Source organism: Mus pahari, chromosome 5, assembly GCF_900095145.1.
Source record: "Mus pahari chromosome 5, PAHARI_EIJ_v1.1, whole genome shotgun sequence".
In the NCBI taxonomy this organism is placed as follows: Eukaryota; Metazoa; Chordata; class Mammalia; order Rodentia; family Muridae; genus Mus; species Mus pahari.
In genome coordinates, this window is record NC_034594.1 from 108,869,173 (window position 1) to 108,893,778 (window position 24,606).

The 24,606-nt window shown below is 43.2% G+C and overlaps 1 protein-coding gene across 1 annotated transcript in view; it reads left to right on the forward strand.

The window, feature by feature from the left end:
- Positions 1 to 21,063, forward strand: part of Kdm5b (lysine demethylase 5B) — a 69,550-nt gene extending 48,487 nt beyond the window's left edge. The window contains exons 15-27 of the mRNA XM_021198914.2: positions 2,124 to 2,305; positions 2,823 to 2,947; positions 4,992 to 5,142; positions 5,263 to 5,377; positions 6,483 to 6,838; positions 8,646 to 8,784; positions 9,945 to 10,124; positions 11,042 to 11,200; positions 13,805 to 14,290; positions 16,432 to 16,543; positions 17,754 to 17,908; positions 19,544 to 19,864; positions 20,350 to 21,063. Coding sequence (XP_021054573.1) covers positions 2,124 to 2,305; positions 2,823 to 2,947; positions 4,992 to 5,142; positions 5,263 to 5,377; positions 6,483 to 6,838; positions 8,646 to 8,784; positions 9,945 to 10,124; positions 11,042 to 11,200; positions 13,805 to 14,290; positions 16,432 to 16,543; positions 17,754 to 17,908; positions 19,544 to 19,864; positions 20,350 to 20,487 — 2,619 coding nt within the window. The 3' untranslated portion in view covers positions 20,488 to 21,063. The remainder of the gene's footprint in view (positions 1 to 2,123; positions 2,306 to 2,822; positions 2,948 to 4,991; positions 5,143 to 5,262; positions 5,378 to 6,482; positions 6,839 to 8,645; positions 8,785 to 9,944; positions 10,125 to 11,041; positions 11,201 to 13,804; positions 14,291 to 16,431; positions 16,544 to 17,753; positions 17,909 to 19,543; positions 19,865 to 20,349) is intronic.
- Positions 21,064 to 24,606: the final 3,543 nt, after the last annotated feature.

Genomic DNA, 24,606 nt, shown 5'->3' on the forward strand with positions numbered 1-24,606 from the left:
AGGGAGGGAGAGGGGAGGGGGAGAGAGGGAGGGAGAGAGAGAGGGAGGGAGAGAGAGAGAGAGAGAGAGAGGGAGAGGGAGGAGAGAGATAGACTTGTGTTTTATACAAACAAAAATGACTTAAAATGATCCTGAGGCCATTTGTATTTAAAAGTATGAGATACTGGAGAAAATCTTTGTGACTCTGCTTCTTTATTATGCATAATGTCTTAAGTAGGACACATAATAAAACTTAAAAGCTTGTAATCTGGGCTGGTGAGATGGCTCAGCAGGTAAGAGCACCCAACTGCTCTTCTGAAGGTCCGGACTCACAACCATATGTAATGACATCTGACTCCCTCTTCTGGAGTGTCTGAAGACAGCTACAGTGTACTTACATATAATAAATAAATAAATCTAAAAAAAATATATATTTTTTTATGTCTTTTAGTTCGTTTGCATTTTGCTGTTACTAACGCCTAGCTTTGTTCTTTATTTTAAAAATTATTTTTATGTCTTTTAGTTCGTTTGCATTTTGCTGATAAGATTTTGATTTAGTAGATTTTTTTTTTTTTTTTGATTCTTTTGGGTCAACCACATATATAAACAATCATTTCTTTTTATATGCCACTGTGTATAGAGGACTGGGATCTTGTCTATTGGGAGTTCATTATGGACCACCAGCAGGATATCTATTGTCCCCTGATATTTTATTGTTGGAGAAAGCAATGCCTAGTGGATTTAAGTGCCTTGATAAGGTCTACATCAATAATGTTAGCTAGTGATTACCTGTAGAATACCTGCCTAAGACTAGAGTTCCAGCCTGACAGGGTAGGTCCTGCTCTAGCTGAAGATCTCTCAGCAGCTGATAGCTGCTGGAGGAGGTCAAGTGGGAGGCTGCCCTGTCCTGTCCTCCACTCATGGCCCCACACTCTTGTGTATGTGGGAGTGATAAAAACAAACAAACAAACAAAAAATGGACATAAACCTTGGAAAGGTATGTTGGGAGGAGGTTGTAGTAGGGGTAGATGTAATTAAAATACATTGGTACAAAATTCTCAACAAAAATATATAAATAATGGTAGCTAATTTCTGCAACTTGAAAAACTGTTCTTGATCTGTGGAATGTGGAATTTACAAGTTCAAATAGTGTATAAACTATACGTTCTACATTCTCAATGCAAATTCAGAGTTGGTATTTGGTCTTCTTTAACATCAGCTCTTTCCAGACCACAGAAGTCCTTTTCTGTGATCATGAAAAAATCTGTTCATTCGCATTTTTTTTTAACTTTGTCTTGTCATTGTTGATTTAATGTGTAATTGTCAGAAATTATTAAAATATTAATGTAAAACATTACCTCCCCTCCTCCCTTCCTTCCTTTCCCATTTTTATTTTGTTTGTAAAGTATGTGTGTTGGTAGAAGGCATTGGATTTCTGGCGGCAGCGAGAGGTACATGTGGCTGTGAGCTAAGGTCATCTACAGGAGCAGTGTTCATTCTTCTTAATCCTAGAGTCCTCTTTCGAGGGCCTGCCTCTTTGTGTCTTGAGGAAGATGCTAGGGATCAAGTCCAGGGCTCTCTCTGCATTGTAGGCAAGTGTGCCAGTGTTTATTTTTCCTTTGTGATAGAAAGCATGTGTCTTTAGCTCTCTACCTCTCTGTGCCCCAATTTTTTTTGTAAGGTAAGTTTGGTGTAAGGTTGCTAACAGCAGTATTAATTTATCAACAGTTTTATTAATGCTCAAATAGAAATGGTTAGACTTGAGGACCTGCCTTACCCAAATAAGGATTCTCCTTGGACAAGTAGAATAATGTGGTATTGTTATTTTTAGATTATATAGTTCTAGTTTTGTTTGTTTTTTTCTTTTTTCATGTATGTGAGTACACTGTTGCTGTCTTCAGATACACTAGAAGAGGGCATCCCTTTACAGATGGTTGTGAGCCACCATGTAGTTGCTGAGAATTGAACTCAGGACCTCTGGAAGAACAGTCAGTGCTCCTATCTGCTGAGCCATCTCTCCAGCCCGGTTATATAGTTCTAAATAGTGCTCATGAACTTTTAAGGCTTTTAATTCAGTGCATATTTTCTTGGGTCTTTAAGATTGTATTATCCTTTCAAATCATCTAATATTGATTTTGTTTTAGGGAGTAATTGATTCTGAAAGAATGGATTTTGAGCTGTTGCCAGATGATGAGCGGCAGTGTATAAAATGCAAAACTACATGCTTCATGTCTGCCATCTCCTGCTCTTGTAAACCTGGCCTACTTGTTTGCCTACATCATGTGAAAGAATTGTGTTCCTGCCCCCCATATAAGTATAACCTGCGGTAAGTAAGGATGGTTTTTTTTTTCCTTTGGGAAAGCATATAATCATTTATTTATTTTGTGTGTGCATGTGATGCCCTGGCATGTGTACATCCATGTGCGATCATATTTATGTGTGAATGTGGTTATATATCCAAAGGCAGAAGAAAGAGAGAGACATTGGCCTTTCTTGAGCATTTGAAACACCAAAGTCCAGTCCCACTGACACACTTCCATCAAGGATACACCTATGATTCCCTGTCAATTCGCACCACTCTTTAATGATTAAGCACTCAAATATTTGAGCCTATGGGGGCCCTTCCTAGTTAGATCACCACACATAGGTTTTGGGGAATGAAACTCAGGTTCTTGTTCTTGTAATTAAATTGTTTTACCAGTTGAGCAATCTTCCCAGCCCGCACTGAATCTTTAGTCAAAAGCTCAATGACATCTCTATTATATAGGTCTCTGAAGGTTGAAGATATAACATCCATTTTTTTCCACTGTCCTATCTCATTGCTGCTTGTGTTCTGTGTCCAGGTATAGATACACTCTGGATGATCTCTATCCGATGATGAATGCATTAAAGCTTCGAGCAGAGTCTTACAATGAATGGGCCTTAAATGTGAATGAAGCCTTGGAAGCAAAGATCAATAAGAAGAAAAGTAAGTAATGCAGAAAGTGGGACTCAATAAGCTGCAAAGTCTAGTTGGATTTTGTTGCAGCCAACATTTTGAAATAGCCTAGCCGGGCGTGGTGGTGCACGCCTTTAGTCCTAGCACTCAGGAAGCTGAGGCAGAGGCAGGTAAATTTCTGAGTTCAAGGCCAGCCTGGTCTACAAAGTGAGTTCCAGGACAGCCAGGGCTACACAGAGAAACCCTGTCTCGAAAATAACCCCCCCCCCAAAAAAAAAAAAAGAAATAGCCTAGTTTCCTGCTTAATCCTTACATCTAAATAAGTTTCCAGGTCCTTGGCAGAAGGTTTTAACCAAGATGGATGAGGCAGATGGCCTCAACAGCTCAGTGATACGTGGGTAGATAGGTTACACAAGATGATTTTGGGACCAGAGAGGTGGCTCAATGTACATGCCACACAAGCCCAGTGATCTTGGATTAGGTCCCTGGAACCCTTGTGACAGAGTTGACCTTTGACCTCCATATGTACACCATGGCTCACATTTCCCATCTTTGACACCCTACCCCTTGTAGTAAAAATAAAGAACAAACTAAACTTCTTTTAAAAAAACAAATAGAAAGCAGGGCTGTGCTGGCTCACAACTTTAATCCCAACACCTGGGAGGCAGAGGCAGGCAGATTTCTGATTTCGAGGCCAGCCGGGTCTATAGAGTGAGTTCCAGGACAGCTGGGGCTATACAGAGAAACCCTGTCTCAAGAACAAAAAAACAAACGGGAAAAGAAAAGAAAAAAAAAACCCGAAAAACCAAAATAGAGCTGGAAAGTTGGCTCAGAGGTTAAGCGTACTGGCTATTCTTTCAGAAGACCTGGGTTCAATTCCAGTCATTCACGTGGCGGCTCATAGCTATCTATAACTACAGTCCCAGGGGATACAGTGCTTCCTTCTGCCCTCCCCAACCACTACATACATATTATGGTGTATAGAGATATATGCAGGCAAAACACCATACACTTAAAAATAAATAAACAAGCCAGATGTGGTAGCACACGCCTTTAAAGCCAGCACTCGGGAAGCAGAGGCAGGTAGTCGGGACTATAGTTTTGAGTTACAGGACAGTCAGGACTACAGAGGAACCCTGTCTTGAAAACCAAAATAAATAGATTAATGAATAAATTAAAAAATCTTAAGAAAATAATAGCAATTTTATGTATTTTGTTAAAATGGATTCTTTGAAATGCAATATAATATTAAGATGTCGGTGAAATGTTGGCTTAACATTTCCTCGTTCTAATCAATGTTTAGTGTCCCTGGCACTTACCATTACTTTTTCTTTATTTTAAAACGAAGAGTTTTACATGTATGTGTTTTGCCTGCATGTATGTGTTTGTATATGAATCTACTCTGTTGTGTGCCTGATAAACACCGAGGCAGGAAGAGGGCTGGAGTTGAGGATGATTGTGAGTTGTCCTGTGGGTGCTGGTAACCAAACCTGGGTCCTCTTTAATAACAAGTACTCTTAGCGGCTGGGTCACGTCACCTCCAGCCATTCTCCTTGTTTGTATGGGTGCTTACAGAGGTCAGAAGAGAGCGCTGGGTCCCTGGATCTCGGGTTACAGACTCCTGAGTCTTCATGCAGGTTCTGGGATCCAAACCTGGCCCTCCTTGGGAACACTGAGTGCTTTTAGCTGCTGAGCCTGCCCTCCAGACTCCATTCTGTCCTCTATAGATGAGCAGGTCACTCCTCCCTTCTCATTGAGGGCAAGGGAGCACCACCACCAGTTTCTGTCTTGTCAACCATAAAGTGAATAAAGACCACACAGTGGGTTACGCAAGCCACAGTAGAATCTCTATTACTTTTCTTTCACAAATCAGATTTTCACTTAAAAAAAATTCTAAACTTACATCCTGAAGACCCAACTCTAAGTACCCTTTTTGTCAGGCTACTCCCCATCCCCCAATCAGATAAACATTACTTGTGTTACATTTCTACGTAAGAATTGACAGAAAGCCTCCCCTACTCTGTAACAGTGATTATGAGCGTGATCACAGGAAAGACGACTTGTTCTGTTTTAGGTCTTGTCAGCTTTAAAGCTTTGATTGAAGAATCAGAAATGAAGAAATTCCCAGACAATGATCTTTTGCGTCACCTTCGCCTAGTCACGCAGGATGCAGAGAAGTGTGCCTCTGTTGCCCAGCAGTTGCTTAATGGCAAAAGGCAAACAAGGTATCTATTTCTGACTGTATGGGAATGGACTCTGTGGCACCTGAACCTAGGAACCCATTGGCATCTCCGAGTAAAGAGTGTGTGTGTTCTCATGGCTTTCTCGGGCCCTTGTCTCTCTAGGTATCGGTCTGGTGGAGGAAAGTCCCAGACTCAGCTGACGGTGAATGAACTTAGGCAGTTTGTGACTCAGCTGTATGCACTGCCGTGTGTCCTTAGTCAGACACCATTGCTAAAGGTAACCATATAAAGATCCGTAGGACTTCGGGTATATTTATTTACTCAATTGAGACCATTAAGTTGGTCAGTTGGCTCTTTGGTGGTTAATTTGTTATTTCGTGTGTGTGTGTGTGTGTGTGTCTGCAAAAGCCAAAGGAGAGCATCAGATACATTAAATCTGTAACTAACAGTGGTTGTGAGCCACCTGACATGGGGGCTGGGAATTATAGCTCTGTCCTCTTGAAGAGTGGCAAGTGATCCTGACCTCTGAGCCAATAATTTACAAACATTTGAATATTTGTTTGTGGAATAGTGGGTGGTTAAGGAGATTACATTAAAAGGAAGACGAAATTGAGATTTTTATTGTGAAAGTGACCACTGAGTCTAGCGTGGTGAACCACACTTAGAATTTCAACATTTAGATCCCAAGGCAGGAGGACTGCCGTAAGTATGAAGCCAGTCTGGGCTCCATAGTAAGTCTGCAGCTGGAGAGATGGTTATGAGCTCTTGCTACACAATCAGTATGACCAGAGGTTGAATTTCCTGTGCATTCCTCTAACACCAGTTCCAAACCCAGAGCAGGATTATCACTAAGGCTTGTTGGCTTCCTTGCTGAAAAAATGTGAGGGCTGTGTGGTTCAGGGAGGAAACCCGCCTTGGAGAAACAGGGAATTCTTAATGCCCTCTTCTGCTCATCTCAAGTGTGAATGCCTGAACAGGTGCAGATACCCCCTGAATGCACATGCACAGAAACTCACACAGACTGATGAAAATAAAAAAATAAATAAAGTAAGAAAAAGTGACCACCAGCCATTTGGTATAAATTTTGTGTTATGACCCCCCCATTTTGGCTCTCAGGTGTCATTTATGTTGCTTTGTTTACTCACATTATTACTGACATAACATGGCTTGGTAAAGAAAGCTACACCTCTTTTTCTTTTTGGTTTTCTGAGGCAGGGTTTTTCTGTGTAGCTTTCTGGAACTTGCTCTATAAACCAGGCTGGCCTCAAACTCAGCCTGCCTCTGCCCGTCGAGGGCTGGGATTAAAGTTGCCTACCACCACTACCCTGCTGAACTTGTATTTTGATGGTATGATTTAAATTGTTTTTGCCTTTGTCTTTTAGGATCTCTTGAATCGTGTGGAAGATTTCCAACAGCAAAGCCAAAAACTACTGTCTGAGGAAATGCCTAGCGCTGCCGAGCTACAGGAGTTGCTGGATGTCAGCTTTGAATTTGATGTTGAGCTTCCACAGCTCACTGAGATGCGCATTCGCTTAGAGCAGGCCCGATGGCTAGAAGAGGTCCAGCAGGCTTGCCTGGACTCCAGCTCCCTTTCTTTGGATGATATGCGACGGCTCATAGACTTAGGGGTGGGGCTGGCTCCATATTCTGCTGTGGAGAAAGCTATGGCCCGCCTGCAGGAGCTGCTAACAGTGTCAGAGCACTGGGACGACAAAGCCAAGAGTCTCCTTAGAGCAAGGTAGACAAACACAAGGCAGTTTCCAGAGCTTTGGATAATAGATGGACTTTAAAGTGTAGGACAGAGAGAAGCCACTATTTGGCAAGTGCTTATAAACATTTGCTGTCCTTGTAGAATACTTGTGCAAAAAGCTGATCTGTTTGGGCTTGATTTGAAACATGAGTAATGAAAGTTACAGGGTTTCTGATACATACTTTTAACCCAAGCTCTTAGGAGGCAGAGGCGGGTGAGTTTGAGGTTAGCCTGGCCACATAGTAAGTGAGGTCCTGTTTCATAAGAGAAAAAAACATCTTTTTTTTTTTTTTTTTTTAAAGATTTATTATATATGTAAGTACACTAGCTGTCTTCAGACACCCCGGAAGAGGGCGTCAGATCTCATTACAGATGGTTGTGAGCCACCATGTGGCTGCTAGGAATTGAACTCAGGACCTCTGGAAGAGCAGTCGGTGCTCTTAACCTCTGAGCCATCTCTCCAGCCCCCCCCCCCCAAATCTTTCTTATTTTACTATTTATGAAATTATTTAGATGGAAATGAACATTGTAAGAAGGAAAAAGTTTGCAAAATAAAAAAGTAGATAAATAAATGCAAAATAAATAGAATCCAGAGTCATGAAAGACAAATCAAATGTCTGAGAGTTGACGTGTTCATTCTGTACAGTAATGTAATACAGAATATTTTCAGTAGAAATTATTATTTTTCCTCTTGCTTGGTAGGTCTGGATGCTTCATTTGTTTTAGACCTTAGGTAGAAGTGTGATAGGCATCTGTGCATCGGTGAAAATGAAGTCATTTCCTTTTTTTGTTTTGTTTTTTCGAGACAGGGTGTCTCTGTGTAGCCCTGGCTGCCCTGGAACTCACCTGTACACCAGGCTGGCCTCAAACTCAGAAATCTGCCTGCCTCTGCCTCGCAAGAGCTGGGATTAAAGGCGTGCACCACCACCATTGAAGTCATTTTCTAATCCTTCCTTCTTTGTGGCAAATATTTATGTGTTCAGTAGACAGCATAGACATTAAAAAGCCTAGGTTGCAGGGACTGTTTTGCGTTCTTAAGATAGTGGTCATTATGCTGAGAGGGTGTGGAATTTTTTGCCGTTGTGCTTTGAGTGTGTTAATGTTTTAGAGAATTTAAATTTTCTTAGTTTATTTGATTCTTAACATTTTATTTGGCTTAACATAGAATAAATACCAGTTATTAATATTAGTAAGTTACTTTTTGCATTAGACCTTTATTTCATAAAATCAGGAACATGTAGAACTAATTGTGTTTCTAGACTCTGGGACTGAAGAGATGGCTCAGCTAGCTGCTAAAGGTGCCCCTGCGCTGGTGTTGGGCACAAGCTCCAGGGCTGCCTGTGCCCTCTCTGCAAGGCACTCCTGCATGCGCACGTACAATGATGAAAACCATACCTACTTTCAATAGCTTGATCATTTGAAATGAGTCAATTTGATATGGAGTGATCAGTGCCATTCAGTTTTTTTTTGTTTTGGTGGTGAATTTCTTTACAATGATCTTCCTAGTCTTTTCTCATCTATAAGAAAAATGCAGTTTGTGGCTGGAGAGATGGCTCTGTAGTTAGGAGCACTGGCTGCTTCTCTAGAAATCCCAGTACCCATGTGGCAGTTCACCACTGTCTGTAACTCCAGTACCAGGGGATCCATGACACCAGGCAGGCAAGTGATGCACATACATGTGCATGCAGACAAAAATACTCATACATATAAAATAAATCTTAAAAATAGAGACGAAAGAAAGGTGCAGTTGTGAAATGTCTGTGCAGTTGGAAATGTCTCCGCTTTGATTTCACAGGCCGCGGCATTCTTTGAGTAGCCTTGCTACAGCTGTCAAAGAGATGGAGGAGATCCCTGCCTACCTGCCCAATGGTACAGTCCTGAAGGATTCTGTGCAAAGAGCCAGAGACTGGGTTCAGGATGTGGATGCATTGCAGGTAGGTTGAAAAGGAAATACAACATCCTGAGTCTGTCTGCTGTTAGTGTGATTTGCTACCACCTGGACATGCCTGGGTAGGGCCTTCAGAGTTTGACAGCAGTGAGCAGAGGAATAGGCAGGCAGAAGCAGGAGCAGGAGGCTACAGTCCTCCCACCCTGGTGTCTGTGGCCCTTGATGCTAACGGTGCAATAGCTCTCAGTCATGTGCAACTACGACCTGCATGCTTTCTCCTCTGGCTTCTTAGAGCTGTTGTCCCTCATCTCTGTGTTGGTTTTGGCTGTGATGTTTGGTGTGTGGTTGTTTCTCCTGAGTGTGTTCACTTGCCATTTAGTTCATAAATGTATTAAAGCCTTTCTTAGATTTATCACATGTATGACTGTTGTGACGGTATGTGTGTCTGTGCGTCATATGGATGCCTGGTTCCTGAGGAATTCAGAAGAGGGTATTGGGTCCCCTGGAACTGCAGTTCCATGTGGAGGCTGGGAATCAAGCCTGGGTCCTCTGAGCCATCTCCCCCCAGCACAGTTCTATAAATCCTTCTTTGACAATTTCCCCAACTTCTTCTCCCATTCCTTAGACATCTCTAGTGGGTCCCTCCCCTCTTCATGTTCCCTCTCTCTTTTATATCTATCCCATGGACCTATTTGTGACATACTGAATCAGAATGTCTGGGATGAGAACCAGGAAATTATATATAAGTAAATGGGCTTTCCACATTATTCTTATATGTACTGATGTTTTAAGAAACATTGAGATTTTTAGCCCAATGTTATTGTAATTTGTACTGAATTGTTTTAGGAAGTCATCACTGACAAGTGAATTGGAATAAAATATTATCTTTAAAAAATGCAAGTCAGGCTCGCTCTAGTACAAATATTTCTATTGAGATAAACTTCTTTGAATACTGCTCATAGGAACCAACGTGAGGGACTTTATAGGTATAAAAAATTTATAGATGTGTTTAATTAAACAGATAAAAGATAATTGTGTCACATTTTTTTTTTATCCTTTGAGGCTTAGCATTAAGTGTTTGCCCACCCTTGCTGAATTTAACATGTTGAAGTCATGGAGCCATGACCATGAAGTCATTGACCATGAGCTAGACTGAAGTATACTTTTCCTATTTTATGTAGAAGTATTCTTTTCTTAATTTATTAGGCAGGAGGACGAGTGCCAGTGTTAGAAACACTCATTGAACTTGTTGCAAGAGGCCGAGCTATCCCAGTACATCTGAGTTCTTTACCACGACTGGAGATGTTAGTAGCTGAAGTTCATGCTTGGAAAGAATGTGCTGCTAAAACATTCTTGCCTGAGAATTCTACATATTCTCTGTTAGAGGTAAGTTTGCAATGATCTTGTGTGCAGGAACTTTGATCTCTAGTTTGAATGAGTTTATAGCATGCAAAAGTGACCTCATTGAATCAGTCTAATTGTGAGTCATTTTTAGCAACTTTTGAACGTTTTCTGGCTTCATTTAGGATATAGTTGAGAACATTTTTTTCATTAGATTTTGTGTATGCGTGTAAGATAGGAGTCTCTCTCTATTCTCAGGTATTCTTGAATTATGGCAATCTTTTGCTCTGCCTCTTAAGTTCAGGGCTTCCAGGTGTGCACCTCCATACCTGGCTGTGTAACAGTTTCTATTTATGCTCAAATTAGACTCCAGTCCTGACTATGATTCACTACCTTTGTTTTATGTGTATGGCTGGTTTGCCTGCATGTATATCTGGGTACCATTTGTGTTCAGTGCCCATGGAATCTAAAGTTTGTCCCTTGGAATTGGAGTTAGATAGCTGTGAACCTTATGGGTGCTGGGAATTGGAATCTGGAAAACAGTCGATGCTCTTAAGCACTGAGCCATATCTCCCCAGCCCGCATTTTTAGTAAACCTGAGATATGACCTCACCAAGTTTTCATAGAAAGCTTAAGAGTATTTTTATATTTTGTAAGCTGTGCATTATCATTAGAATCAGTATATCATTTTAACCCATTTCATTAAATCTGGATCAAAAGGCTATGTTTTTGGAGTCTGCTTTTCCTCCTGTCCCCTTTTTTCTCTTGTTTAATCATTTTGTGTGTGTGTGTGTGTGTGTGTGTGTGTGTTACACATGCCTGCTTGTGAGTAGAGTTTTTAGAGGCAGCATGCTTCAAAGAAAACGATTGACTGTGAGAGACACTCATGTACTGCTCAGGCCTTTAACTTGGTTAATCTGAAATCTGTTGCACCACTGGCTCTGTTTTCTCTCTTACATTAGGTTCTTTGCCCTCGGTGTGACATTGGCCTTTTGGGGCTGAAAAGGAAACAGAGAAAGTTGAAGGAGCCCTTGCCGAGTGGGAAGAAGAGAAGCACCAAGTTAGAGAGCCTGAGTGATCTGGAGAGGGCTCTGATGGAGAGCAAAGAGACTGCGGCAGCTGTGCGTACCAGGCTTTCTTCTGCTTTATTTTGGGGAAGGGTAGTTTCTTACCTTTTCAGGACTAGGTAGGAATAGCAGCATGGTTAGCAGAATAACTTGAAAAGTACTTGAGTTTGCCAAAAGAACTTTTGAAAATCGTGAAGTTTGAGGATAGAGTCAGTGAGGTCTGTTTTGTTTTTGTTTTGTTAATGCCCTTGCCTGGCATTAATGAGTGCCTGAATTCTGCAAAATTATAAAACACAAAACATCCCCACAAGTGCATAAAATTTGCAGTAGCCCTGGTTGTCTTGGAACTCACTATGTAGACCATAATGCCCTTGAGCTTGCCTCTGCCTCCTAAGTGCTGGGATTAAGGTGTGTCTCACCATGCCTAGCTCAGCCTGAGCCTTGAATATTGAGAGTGTTTATGGATTATCTAGAAGTACTAGCTAAGGAGATCAAGGCTGCCACAAGGTGAAACTGCAAAGTTAACTTGCCACAGGAGACATATCAAAAGCATCTAGGAGCTGGGTGGGGTAGCGCTCAGGAGGCAGAGGCAGATGGATCTGAGTTGCAGACCAGTGCTACAGGACCAGATGCTATCTCAAAAACAGTTTAGGAAAAAAAGTTATGCTCAATAATTGAGTCCTTGCCCATGTTTTGTAAGCATTGTTGATTGAAGATAGTGCCCGAGAAGGTTCAGCAGTGTCTGGCTGACGTTTAATGAGCAGAGTGTCTTGGTGAAAGGACCCAGCTGTGTGATCGCTGGGCTTCTGAGCTGGATCAGTGGGTAAAGGCCCTCGCCACAATGTGGAGCATAACTAAGGATGGAGTTACGTGTCACAGATCAGTGGGACACATTCTGGGGAATGTGTTGTTGGTTAGTTTAGTCATTGTCATACCAACTCAAACTAGTCTGTATCAAAATAGTCTACATGGCAGTAGACAATATAGTGTTACCAGGATCTCTGGATTATACTGTCCATTGTTGACCAAGACATCAGTGCACAACATGTACTGAAACTTGACTGTGTGGAACTAGACTGAATGGACTCGTCTTTGGACCTCAGTGTTTTCTCTAGTAGCTATCTGACATTGACATAAAATTGCCTTGGTTTATTTATAAATTTGACACCTAGAGTCTGTTCTTTATTAAAGACAGTCAAATCTATGGAAAGTTTGGTTTTTGTTTTTTCCCCTTATAGTATGTTTGTATGTGACTGCTACCTGAGTACTGTTCAGGTAGTTCATTTTATGAAGGCTTCATTGAAAGTGGTGGTTCTCTCCTTGAAATACACGAATTCCTATTCGGGCTTTGCATACGTTATCTTTCATAGACTCTAGTGTCTGCTCCTGGCTGTGAGAACATAGTCTATGAGTATGCTATGGTCCTCATTTGCTTTCCATTGCTGAGCTGTGTGAGGGGACCTTGTTAATACATAACGTATACATGCATAACTATCTCTATGAACATTATATTCAACAAAAATAGATGTTATTTTAATATACCTTAAGTTTGTTATGATTTACTTCTATACCTATTCTCCCTCAAAAAAAAAACAAAAAACTTCTTTATTTGTGTATCTACTGAAAATCTGAAAAGAAGTAATGGAGAATTCATTCTATCCTTATGACTAATACATTTCATCTGCTGAATCTGCTTTGGTTCTTAAAGAATGTGTTTCACCTGTGTATCTGTTCTCTCCCGGTGCTTGTCCTTGAGACAGTTGGCCAGTTAATCTGGACAGATCCCTAGTGTCTAGTAAGCACTTGGTCTGATCTTGTAAAGTTCCATTTATGGATAGCTTGTAAGTGGTGTCTAGAGAAAATGTGTTCAAAATATCATACAGTCTTAAGACTGAAGTTGATCCTGCCTATGTATTTTCAAGCCTCTTTGTAAGGTTAAGAGGCGTGTGCCACCATGCCCAGTTACTTTATGAAGTGCTAGGGATGGATTTCAGTGCTTCATGCATGCATGCTAGGGAAGAGCTCATTAGCTGCATCCCAGTTCCAGATGGTTTTCTATTTGTTTTCTTTTTTGTTTGTTTGTTTTTTGTTAGATACTAATTTCATAGCCTATTATTGCTGTGTTCATTGTGTCTGGGTGCCTTACCAGTGAACCACAGTAAGACATAGATTGGCCACCGTGCAGTGGCTGCTTGAGGCTGGATTGAGGCTCAGTCTGCACTCAGTCCTCTTGCCTTTGCCTTCTGAGCGCCACACTTTCAGTCTTGAGCTACCACTCCTTTTTAGAAGAGCACAGAATCTAAGGGAATGGCTATAGTACAGAAGGTCCAAAGTGAGCAGACATTTTCAGCGAAGTAAATATTCTAGTTAGTATAAATCTACAGGTTGGACTTTAAGAGGTGGTGCAACACGTTAAATAATTGCTGAGTAAATAGTTGCATTTACTATGTGCAGAGCAGTGTGTTGTGTCTCATCTCAGTAGGGTCTCACCATAGACTTTGTTGGCTTGCATCTTGCTGTCCCGTTCACTTAACCATAGTAGATTGTAGCTTAGCTTTGGACTGGAATGCAGCCCATCTAATTAGCTTTTAGGATCTTGAGTTGTGGAGGAGTGATAGTTATCTGTGACAGTGTCTTTGTTGGCTAACTCCTTTTCAGATGGCAACTCTTGGGGAAGCTCGCCTACGAGAGATGGAAGCTTTGCAGTCTCTCAGATTTGCCAATGAAGAGAAATTGTTGTCACCTGTCCAAGATGTAGAAATGAAAGTTTGCTTGTGTCAGAAGACTCCAGCCACTCCCATGATTCAGTGTGAACTCTGCAGGGATGCTTTCCATACTAGTTGTGTGGCAGCACCCAGTATTTCACAAAGCTCCCGAATCTGGCTTTGTCCTCACTGTCGGAGGTCAGAGAAGCCTCCATTAGAGAAAATTCTGCCTCTGCTGGCCTCCCTACAGCGTATAAGAGTTCGTCTTCCTGAAGGAGATGCACTCCGATACATGATTGAAAGAACCGTGAACTGGCAACATAGAGCCCAGCAGCTGCTTTCTTCAGGGAATCTAAAACTTGTGCAAGACCAAGTGGGTTCTGGACTGTTGTCTAGCAGATGGGCAGCCTCAGCAGGACAGCCATCAGCAACAGAGAAGGTGAGCCTGCACTTCCTGGGATTCTGTGGTCGGCAGAGCTCTGGTTCTGTCTGCTGTGGCTGTTCCTGAGACCATCCCCTCCTGGCCCCGGCATTCCCGGCCCCCGCTTCTCCTTTTGTGGGTTCTGAGCAAGCCTGATCATCAGGCTTAGGGAGCACACCATCCTGCTGGCCCTGCTTTTTGCTTTTTGAGCAAAGTTCTCAGCTGGCCCAAATGGTTTTTGAATTTTCTGTATGTGATCTTCAGTTAGTGTCCTGTCTCTGTGCTGGGGCTGTGGGTGGCATGTGAGACTGTTTGGTACTGGGGACTGAAAGTAGGATTTCATGCACCAGTCACTTGAGGAACCAAACGGAATTGCACCCCCACACTGAGGTGTCTTTGTCAGACATGCTATTTCTGTTGTGCTCCTGTATATCTCTTCAATATATAATTCTTCTACTTCATTTTCTGTAAGTCTGTATGCATGGTTAGTTTATGCATATACTTTTTATGCATATAAATTTTTGCTTGATTGAATTTTCTTTTTTCCTTTCATGTAAGTCATGGGGTGGAAAGGGAAACCTTGCTTGTCCTTTAAGGGAGAATAATGTTTGCAGAATTCAGATGCATTTGCACGTTTGTGTGTGTAGGCCTCTGTGGAGCTATCTACCTTGGTTTTTTGAGACAGGGTTTTTTCACTGGAATCCAAGGCTGACCAACCAGTGAGCTCCAAGGACCTGCTTGTCCCCTACTCCATCGTGCTGGGATTAAGAACATATACGCTACCATACCTAGCTTATTGTTTTTGTCTGCTTGCTTGCTTCAGTGTAGGTGCTGGAAATCAAACTCAGGTGTTTCATGCTTCTGCATGAGGAACACTTTATAAATTGAACTGTCTCCCCTGTTCACGATCTTATTATGGAGAGGTAGATCCTTCTACCAGTTACCCTGCAGGTGGTCAGGTTCCCTTGGCTCCTGTGTGTGGGCTGCAGGAAGAGTGGTGGTAAGGAGAGTGCAGTTAGAATGGCAGTAGTCACTCCCCTCCTTTTTCTTTAGATTTGTTACTTATGTGTATGCATGTTTGCCACATGTGTGTACATGGTACTGACAGGTCAGAAGAGGACACTGGATCCCCTGGAACTGGGGTTACACTTTGTGGGTGCTGGGAATTGAACCCAGGACTCTGCTGGAAGAAGTGCTCTTAACTCTGAGCCAACCCTTTAATTTTTTTAAACAGTTCATTTCATCCTGTGAGTCCTGGTTATTGAACTTAGGTCATTAAGCTTAATGGAAAGCACCTTTCTTTCTTTACCCGCTGAGCCATTTTGATGGCTCCCTATCCCAATATATTTCTGTAACAGATATTTACAAACTGGGTATAGTGTTATTTATCTGCACCCTTAGCTATTCCGAAGCGTGAGATGACTTGAGCACAGGAGTTTAGACCAGACTGGCCCTGCAACTTTCTCAACAGCTTGAGGATAGATAAGTCTAGTATGTCTACCTGGGGTCTGAGCCCCAGCATCACCAAGGTGGAGGAGGAAAGGTTCAGGATTCCTTTGCTTGACTGATGACAGCTCCAGTTAGGTGATCCCCCAGAGCACAGGTGCAGGGACTGTAAATGACCTGTCTACTTGAGCTTTTCCTCTGCAGGCTTCTGAGTAGCACCTGATTAAATACTTGCTGCTGCTTGGGGAGCCAGCAGCAGAGTTCCTGGCACTTCTTGACCAGGGGTGTTCTGAGAGTTTAATTTGATTATAAAGGGAAAGGACAAAGTTGTGACTGGTTTTTGAGACAGGGTTTCATAGAACCATTGATGTCCTCAACCTTCTGATCCTCCTGTTCCCTCCCAAGTGCTAGGATTACAGGTGTGTGCCACCACGTCCAGCTCATGACAGTTACATGCCTTCTGAGTAATTTGTCATGTAAAGAGTTACACAAGCACTGAAAGGTGGTATGACCTGCTCTCTTGCAGAGAAAACAGTTTGTTTCCCAACCTCTCTGGGGTCAGTCTGAGTTAACTTAGAAAATTGAATGGCTTTGTTTCCTTGAGGGTGGGTTTGGCCGGTTTTTAGATGCCAGAGGAGACTTACTAAAAAAATAAAAATAAATAAATAGATAGATAAACAAAGCCTCGAAATAAGGTGTTTGTCTTTCATCAGGTGTCTCAGCCTCCTGGCACAACATCCTTTTCATTGCCCGATGACTGGGACAACAGAACCTCATATTTACACTCTCCCTTCTCTACTGGACAGAGTTGTATCCCCCTCCATGGTTTGTATTTTATTTTATACTATTCTTAGATAATACAATGCCATCTGGCCTAGGTTTTTATAATAGATGATCTGGTATCCTAAAGAGCAAGTATGGTTTTACATGTGTGTACCAGGAGCATTACGCAGGCAGAGGCAGGATGATTACGGGTTCGAGGCAAGGAAGACCTATTACTGTATATTTTCTAATAATGTTTGAAAGATCTATAAATCATATTTGAAGATCTATAAATGCAAAGGATACCTATTCTGATTTATTTTGACTACATTTAAGGATAAGAGTTAGTCCTGTGCCATCTAGCACCAAGCACCATGTATTTAGGGCAGATGCTAAGTCGTGGATGACCTTGTTTGCAACTTCTGGAGGATATTGAAAGTCATTTATATTTTAAATCTACCTCTTTCCATTTCCCTTCTGGATGGCCTTAAATTTAGTCTTTAGTCAAAATTACCTCTTTTAAACATTTGTTTTTTATTTTAATTTTGTGTGTATGGGTGTTTTGCCTACCTGTATGTCTGTACCATGTGTATGAGGTGTCTGTAGACTGTCAGATCTCCTGGGGGTGGAATTACAGACAGTTGTGAGCCACCATGTGAGTACTATGAATTGAACCCAGGTCCTCTAGAAGAGCAGCTAGTGCTCTTTAATTTCTGAGCCATCTCTCCAGCCCTGGAAAATGATCTTAAAATTCTGGTCCATGTTCCTGTTGCCAAGTGCTGAGGTTGCTTTTTCCTCTGCGTGCGTGAGTGCGTGTGATGAGGTTAGCTAATGTTGGTCACAAACTCCTGTGTAGCTGAACTCCTGATCCTACTATTTCTGATTCTGAAGTGCTGGGATTATGAGTGTGTACCACCAATCATAGTCCTCATTTCTTAGAATTCTGCCTAGTTTCAACTGGAATCTCCAGCCTCAGCCTGCTTACTTCAGGGTGTCAGTCACATGGTCTGAGCTCCTTGCAGTCCTCCATGCTCTAGGTGTTAGTGAAATGTGTCAGTTGTGATGGAGTTGGTGTTTCCCCTGTAACACATTAGGGAATCTATATTACCCTTGCTCTGTGGGTTAGGTGCATAAGAAGACCTGACAAACCGACTGCAGCTAAGGGAGGAATGGTGGGAGGCGGAGTGGAGGCCGTCTTCTGTACCTGACAGGCTTACCAGTGCTTGTATTAAATGTCTCTGTTCCTATTCTAATTGGCTGTGGTCGTTAACAGGTTTGAGTCCAGAAGTGAATGAATTGCTGATGGAAGCCCAGTTGCTCCAGGTATCCCTTCCTGAAATTCAGGAGCTTTATCAGACTCTACTTACGAAGCCAAGCTCTGCTCAGCAAGCGGACCGAAGCTCACCAGTTAGATCCGGTAGTGAGAAGGTGAGTGAGCCCAAGATGTGCAGCTTGTGCTTGGCAGTGTCCTTCTAATGATTTTGCAAAAAAGGTGGCTGTGTCTTTGAGCCACAAGAGCACACAAACTGTCTACCGCACAGCTCTGTTCTACAAGAGGACAGAAACTGGGCACCACTGGCAGCAGTTTGGGTGTCACAGCTTAGATTTCGGTCCTGAATTTTTACATCTAAATTTTTCTTTTTAGGGAACTCTTCTTATTGCTTCCAAATGATAATATTGAGACGTAGGCATATTTTCCTCTGTAGAAGCATTGCTATAAGGATGAAAATATAATTGCAGCTGAAAGGGTCTTTTGTTAATAAATATTTTTAAAATGCTAGAGAACAGATGCTTCTCATTATTCCTGTAGGTAAATGTAACCAGCACTGCAGCTGTAGAGGCTGCTTATCCTAGATCCTGACAGAAACTGTAATGTCTCCCTTGCCCCTTTCGTGTGTATTTTTTTGTGGTATGTTTATATATGCATATTTTCACATGTGTATGTACAGGTACACACACACACACACACACACACACACACACACACACACACACATGCTTGTAATTCATTTCCTGACATTGACGTGTAGAATTGTGGATTGCTCTCCACCTGATAGTGAGATTGGATCTTTGAATTGGGCTCAGAGATAGCAGATGACAGATAGGTTGTTCTTGTTAGCCAACTTTTTCTAGGAGTCCCTTACCTCTGCCTCGCAAGGCTGAAAACACAGACGAGCCATCATAGCCTCTGAGTACTGACATGGATTTGGGGTCCTCTTGCTTTTATGGCAGACCACACATGAACCGCTGAGTCATCTCCCCAGCCCCTGTGCTTATATATATACCCCGTGTCATCTCCCCAGCCCCTGTGCTATATACCCCGTGTCATCTCCCCAGCCCCTGTGCTATACCCCGTGTCATCTCCCCAGCCCCTGTGCTATATACCCCATGTCATCTCCCCAGCCCCTGTGCTATATACCCCGTGTCATCTCCCCAGCCCCTATGGTATATACCCCGTGTCATCTCCCCAGCCCCTGTGGTATATACCCCGTGTCATCTCCCCAGCCCCTGTGGTATATACCCCGTGTCATCTCCCCAGCCCCGGTGATATATACCCCGTGTCTGTCTCAGCACTGTTAAGAAGCTTCTGCTCACTTCTAGCTCTGTAAGGAGCTCACACACAATGCCTGAGAGTATAATCAGGATAAAAAACATACCAGGGAAGACTGAAGCCACAAGGGAAAAGATCCTTATGAAAGGTACCCTGAGATTGATCACAGCCAACCCAGTCGTCTTACCCCTGTTAGATTTCGATAGCCTTCACAAATGCTTAGCAGAGCCAGCAACTCACCCAAGGATTTGGTAAAAAGGAGGGTCTGTGTATGTCTTTCCTCTGCTGGTATATTCAGGTTGCCTTGAAGTTTGGTATCCCCAGTTCGCCACCAGTGCTCAGCGAAGGGAGTTAAGCTAGCTGTGAAGGCTGAGGCCGTGGAGATGGTGGCAGCGGTTAGGATGCAGTGTATTCCAGGATCATTTGGTTTCTCATTTGCATGTTTTTCTTTAGTTCAGTTTTAGTAATGGGCAAACTGAAAGCTAACATTGAATTTGCCATCTCCCACCCAGAACGATTGCCTTCGAGGGAAACGAGATGCAATCAACAGTCCTGAGAGAAAACTGAAAAGGCGCCCAGAAAGAGAAGGCCTTCCCAGTGAGCGGTGGGATCGAGTTAAACACATGCGGACCCCCCAAAAGAAGAAAATCAAACTGAGTCACCCCAAGGACATGAACAGTTTCAAGTTAGAAAGAGAGCGTAGCTATGACTTAGTCCGTAATGCCGAAACTCATTCCCTGCCCTCAGACACATCCTACTCCGAACAGGAGGACTCTGAGGATGAAGATGCCATCTGTCCAGCGGTGAGCTGCCTGCAGCCAGAAGGAGATGAGGTCAGTGAGGTTTGGGCCATAGAGGACGTGCTCCCCCCTAACTGAGAAACCCTGTAAGCTACACCTCATCTCCTTGGGTCTTTCTCCTCTGCTTGTCTGCTTTGAGCTGATCTGAGTGGATTGCTCAGTTCTCCCCTCCTGATAATCTCTGCTTTTAACATCGTCCTGGGTCTCCTCCTTTTCTTGAAGAAACTCTCGTTCTTCCTTTTTTCCTTCTCTCGCTCCTCCAGCTTTCACCGTCCCGGCGCTCAGAAGGTGGGAGGGATGCTGATGGAGTGAGTGCCCTTTTGCTTACTGTCACAGGGCAGCACTGCCTACCCCAAAGCAGGCACAACCTGAAGAGTGACTCTCTGCCTCCCAGCTACACTCCTGTGGTTAGCTGTTGTGCCAGAGGCCCCAGTGCGGGGACAGTGGCAGACGGCCTGCCTGATTTTGAATGGCATTGTTTCCTCTGAACCCCCCATCTCCCTGCTCTTTGTAACCAGGTGGACTGGGTCCAGTGTGATGGCAGCTGCAATCAGTGGTTTCACCAGGTCTGTGTTGGTGTCTCTCCAGAGATGGCAGAGAAGGAAGACTACATCTGTGTGCGCTGTACTGGGAAGGACGCACCAAGCCGAAAGTAAAAACAAAACACACACTCACTTCATGTAATTCAGGACTCCAATAAAGAAGATTTCTTCAATCTCAGCAAAGCTACAGGGCTGGGGTCGAGCCAGCCTGTACACGGTGCTATTTCTATTCCTTATGGGATCATTTTTCCAGAACTCTTTGAAAAAAAGAAAAAAACAACTAAAAAATTTTTGACACTTTTTTGTAATTTTTTCCTTAAAAGCTGTTTGTGGTTGTTGAAGTTTAAAATGCTGACTGTTTTTTGCAGGGGTCTCTACTGATTTCGAAGGTATTGGAGTTTGCACCTTTTGTGTACAGCATAACATTGTACTTCTGCCTGGGATATGCCGGCTGAAGAGTCCAACTCAGTTTCAGAGCCCAGCAGGGGCACCAGAATCCCAGTAACCTTCACAGAGCAGCCGCGCTCCTTTAGGTCTGTCACCACATTGGGGGATTTTAAGTTTTTACTTTGGGGTTTTTGTTCCTTTCTTTCTCCCCTTTTCCTTTCTGGTAGGCTAGGTTTATTTATCTCAGCAATAACTTCTATGTTGGTTTCAGTGGCTGGAATTAAAACAAAACAAACTTCTAAACAGTGTGTTGGTGCTTTAGCATTTGGTTCATGTACAGAAAGCAAATGTCTAGTTTCTGGTGTCACTGCACTAGTGATGTAGAAAGAGACTGCGCTGTAAGTAATCGCCACAGCTGTATTTTGGCTTTCTCCCTACTTGGTCCCCCCCCCTTCTTCTTCTTCTTCTTTTTTTTTGGTAGAATGTATCAAATGTTACAGTTTATATTGTGGAATAATAAATCCTTGGTCCTATTATAACACTAGACTACAGCTTCTTCTGCCCTTCTACCTTGTGGGCCTGCAGAACCAGAAGGGTTGCTTGCTTCTGTTTCTTCCCAGGCAGGCAGCAGCAGAAGTGTGTTTGCTCTAGGAGACTCTGTAGCCTTATTGTCTGGGTGGGCCTGTGCCTTCATGCCCCACTAATAAAGAAGACCAGAGCCAGTCCTTCAAGCCATGTTCTTTTTCAGTAAGCTCTCAGAATGTTGAAGTGGTCCCCAAATCCAGATGTAAGACAGCTCTCCTATGGAATGCTTTTATCATAATGGAATTGACAGGGAAGTTTGGTTAAGATGTGGTCCATCATCTTAGAGGCTCAGTTCTATTGTATCAGTTGAGGGGAACCTTGGGCCTGCCTGGGATTTCTCTGCCATCTATGTAATTTCATCAGTCTTTCTGGTTGTGGACAGCCCATACCAGTTTCCCCCTGTTCTGCAGAGAGGAAGACTTCCTGGTGAGCAGAACAACAGGCTCTGGCTCACTTTTCTCCTAAATTGTTGCAAACCCTTGTTTTCCTCACTGTCTATAGCCATAAGCCTGATGGTGGGCAGAGTTAGCAGACCTTTAATAAAACGTCAAAAAACAGTTTGTGAAATAGCGAAAATTTAAATGTACTGTCCCCTATGCAATCCAGATAATTAAATCTGTTTAAGAATAACTCAGTGGTCTGCAGTGTCCTGCAGTTGCTGTGATGTCTCTTGTTGTCTGGGGATGAAAGCAAGCTTTGAAGAGGGCATTACTGAGCCTGGGGCGCACCTTAGTGGTAGAGCACAAGCAAGACTGGTTCCTATGCCTGGCACTGTCCAAGGAAGTAAATATGTGTCAAAGAAGATGGACTGCTGCTAAAACCCCGTCTGACAGCTGAGAACTTTTGCCATTGAGCATGAGCCCTGTGTAGGCCTGGAACTCACTCTGTAGACCAGGCTGGCCTCTCACTTAGAGATCCATCTGCCTCTGCCTCCTGAGTGCTGGGATTAAAGCCATGTTCCACCACCACCACCCAGTTCCCTCTGGGTCTTGTTGGTTTTTTTGCTTATTCATTTGAGTTTTATAGAGTCCAGTCTATCTCTGTAGCCAAGAGTGACCTTGAACTTCTGAATTCATTCTGAATTCTTCTGTTTTTAATTCTGTAGCTAAAACGTGTGCCCAATTTCTGTGGTGCCCGGGATCAAATGTGAAGGCCTTGTGCATGCCAGGCAAGCACTCTGCCAAGTGAACTATATATGCGCCCTCGCCAGCTTGTGTATTGTGTGTATATGATATTAGCAGCGTTGCTGATATGATAGGAGATACAACCATCCCCTTCCCAAGTGGGAACCATGGTTTGTTTGTATGTGTTGATACCAAATTTGAAATGTCAGCTATGTAAAATGAACTAAACCCTGGGATTGCTTCAGTTCTGCCAGTGCTCCCATGCTTTTTTCTGCGTGCAGTATCCAACCCCGAGCAGACTGAAGACATTCAGCGTTCAACTCAGGCCACCTGTGTGCCGGACAGAAACTAAGGTTTATAAAAACAAAACATTTTATTACGTGTTAGCTTTGAAGCTTGCTGATTCCTTAGAGCAGTGGTTCTTAATGAGTTGGTCACAACCCCTTTGGCAAACCACTGTCTCCAAAAATACATTACTGTTCCTAACAGTAGCAAAATTACAGTTACGAAGTTGCAGTGGAATAAATAGCTTTCTGGTCAGGAGTCACTGCAACCTGAGGAACTGTGTTAAAGAGTCACACTATTAGAAAGGCTGAGAACCACTGCCATGGAGGAATGTTGGATAAAAGGTAAAATGGCCACTGAGTTTCTACCTTAAGAGGCCCTGCAGGAGAGAGGACTGGAGTTAGCACCTGAGTCAGGAGGACGATGGTTGTCTGCGCAGATAGACCAGGGAGGTCTACTAGCTAGGCCAGAGAGTGAATCCCAGTTTTAGTGGTGGGCAGGACTACAAACCTTCACTCTGTCACTGAGCATGCGATCCCAGATTTCGCCTCAGTTGAAGGTCCACTTGGATTAAGTACCATGAACCTGTATAATAATCAGACACTGAAAGAGAGGGGCTAATAAATTCTGGTTTGGTAGAATGGCTAAGATGCATCCAAGCAGCCCACCACTGAAAGTGGGGTTGTAAGTGGTCCTTCCTTGTAATCCCAGCACCTAGGATGCTGAGTCAGGAGGACTGTGGTGCCACAGCCATACTGGGGGACACAGTACCACTGTCTCCAAAGTGCAAACAGTTGGTGTGTGATTAGCTGGAGAATGGCGTTTGTTTCCGTGGCCATCGTTGAAACTTGGTCTCTCAACAGGGCTGTGCCATAAGTAAATGTCCCGTGGACTTTATTCTCTCCCACCCTAACCAGGCTTCTGCAGCAAGCACACACACACCCCCCACCCCCCAGCCATTGCCAGCCCTGAGGCCTTGTGCAGTGGATTTCTGCATCGCCCTCTTCACACTTATATCTGAATCAATATTTGGCAGACGTAGAAGACCTGCTTGTGTCTTGGGATGGGCATGGAGAAGTTTTGGGTGCCCATGGGTGTTTTACTGGGCCCAGTCCTGCCTAGGGTTGTTCATGTAATTTGACTGTAATAGATTTCTATATACATGTAACAGGAGGTGTATTGGACAGCAGGCATTTTAAATGGGCACTAAGCATGAAGCCAGAGCTGAGCATTCAGTAGTGGCTGACATAAGCTAGTGTCAGCATATATTAAAATGTTCTCCTGAGCTGGGATGAAACACTTGCCAAGCACCAGAGGCCTTGGGTTTGATTTTCAGAAATATCAGAAGACAAGGATTTCTCCTGCCACGGTGCTACAGAAATAGAATCTGGAATTTTGCTTGTTGAAGAGTTTCGGAAGAGAGCATTGAAGACCCCATCGTCGGCATGTTATGGGCTGGCTGCATTTGGAGCCATCCTTCCTCAACAGGACTGAAATACCGGAGTTAATGGCTTCTCCCCAGGTGGGCCTTCTGGCCTTAGTCCTTTGCATGTGGCCCAAGTTTCTCAACTTGGAGAGATTTCATGTGTAACTTGTAAAGAAAATGCAGCTTAAAGAAAAAGCAATGCTGTTGTAAATCCATTTTTAAGCCATAATCAATTTGTAAGATATTTGCAGACTTTGTAAGCAAATTTCATGTATAAATAGCACATACAAATGTTCCTGTACATTTTCACCAGCATAGATGAGATGTGCCAAGCCAGCCGACAGCAGAAGTAATAACCCCACTCCAAGTTTGGGTTCTGAGGAAAACGGGGAGAGGGCTGTGGTGGGTGAGGTCACATGTGGTGGG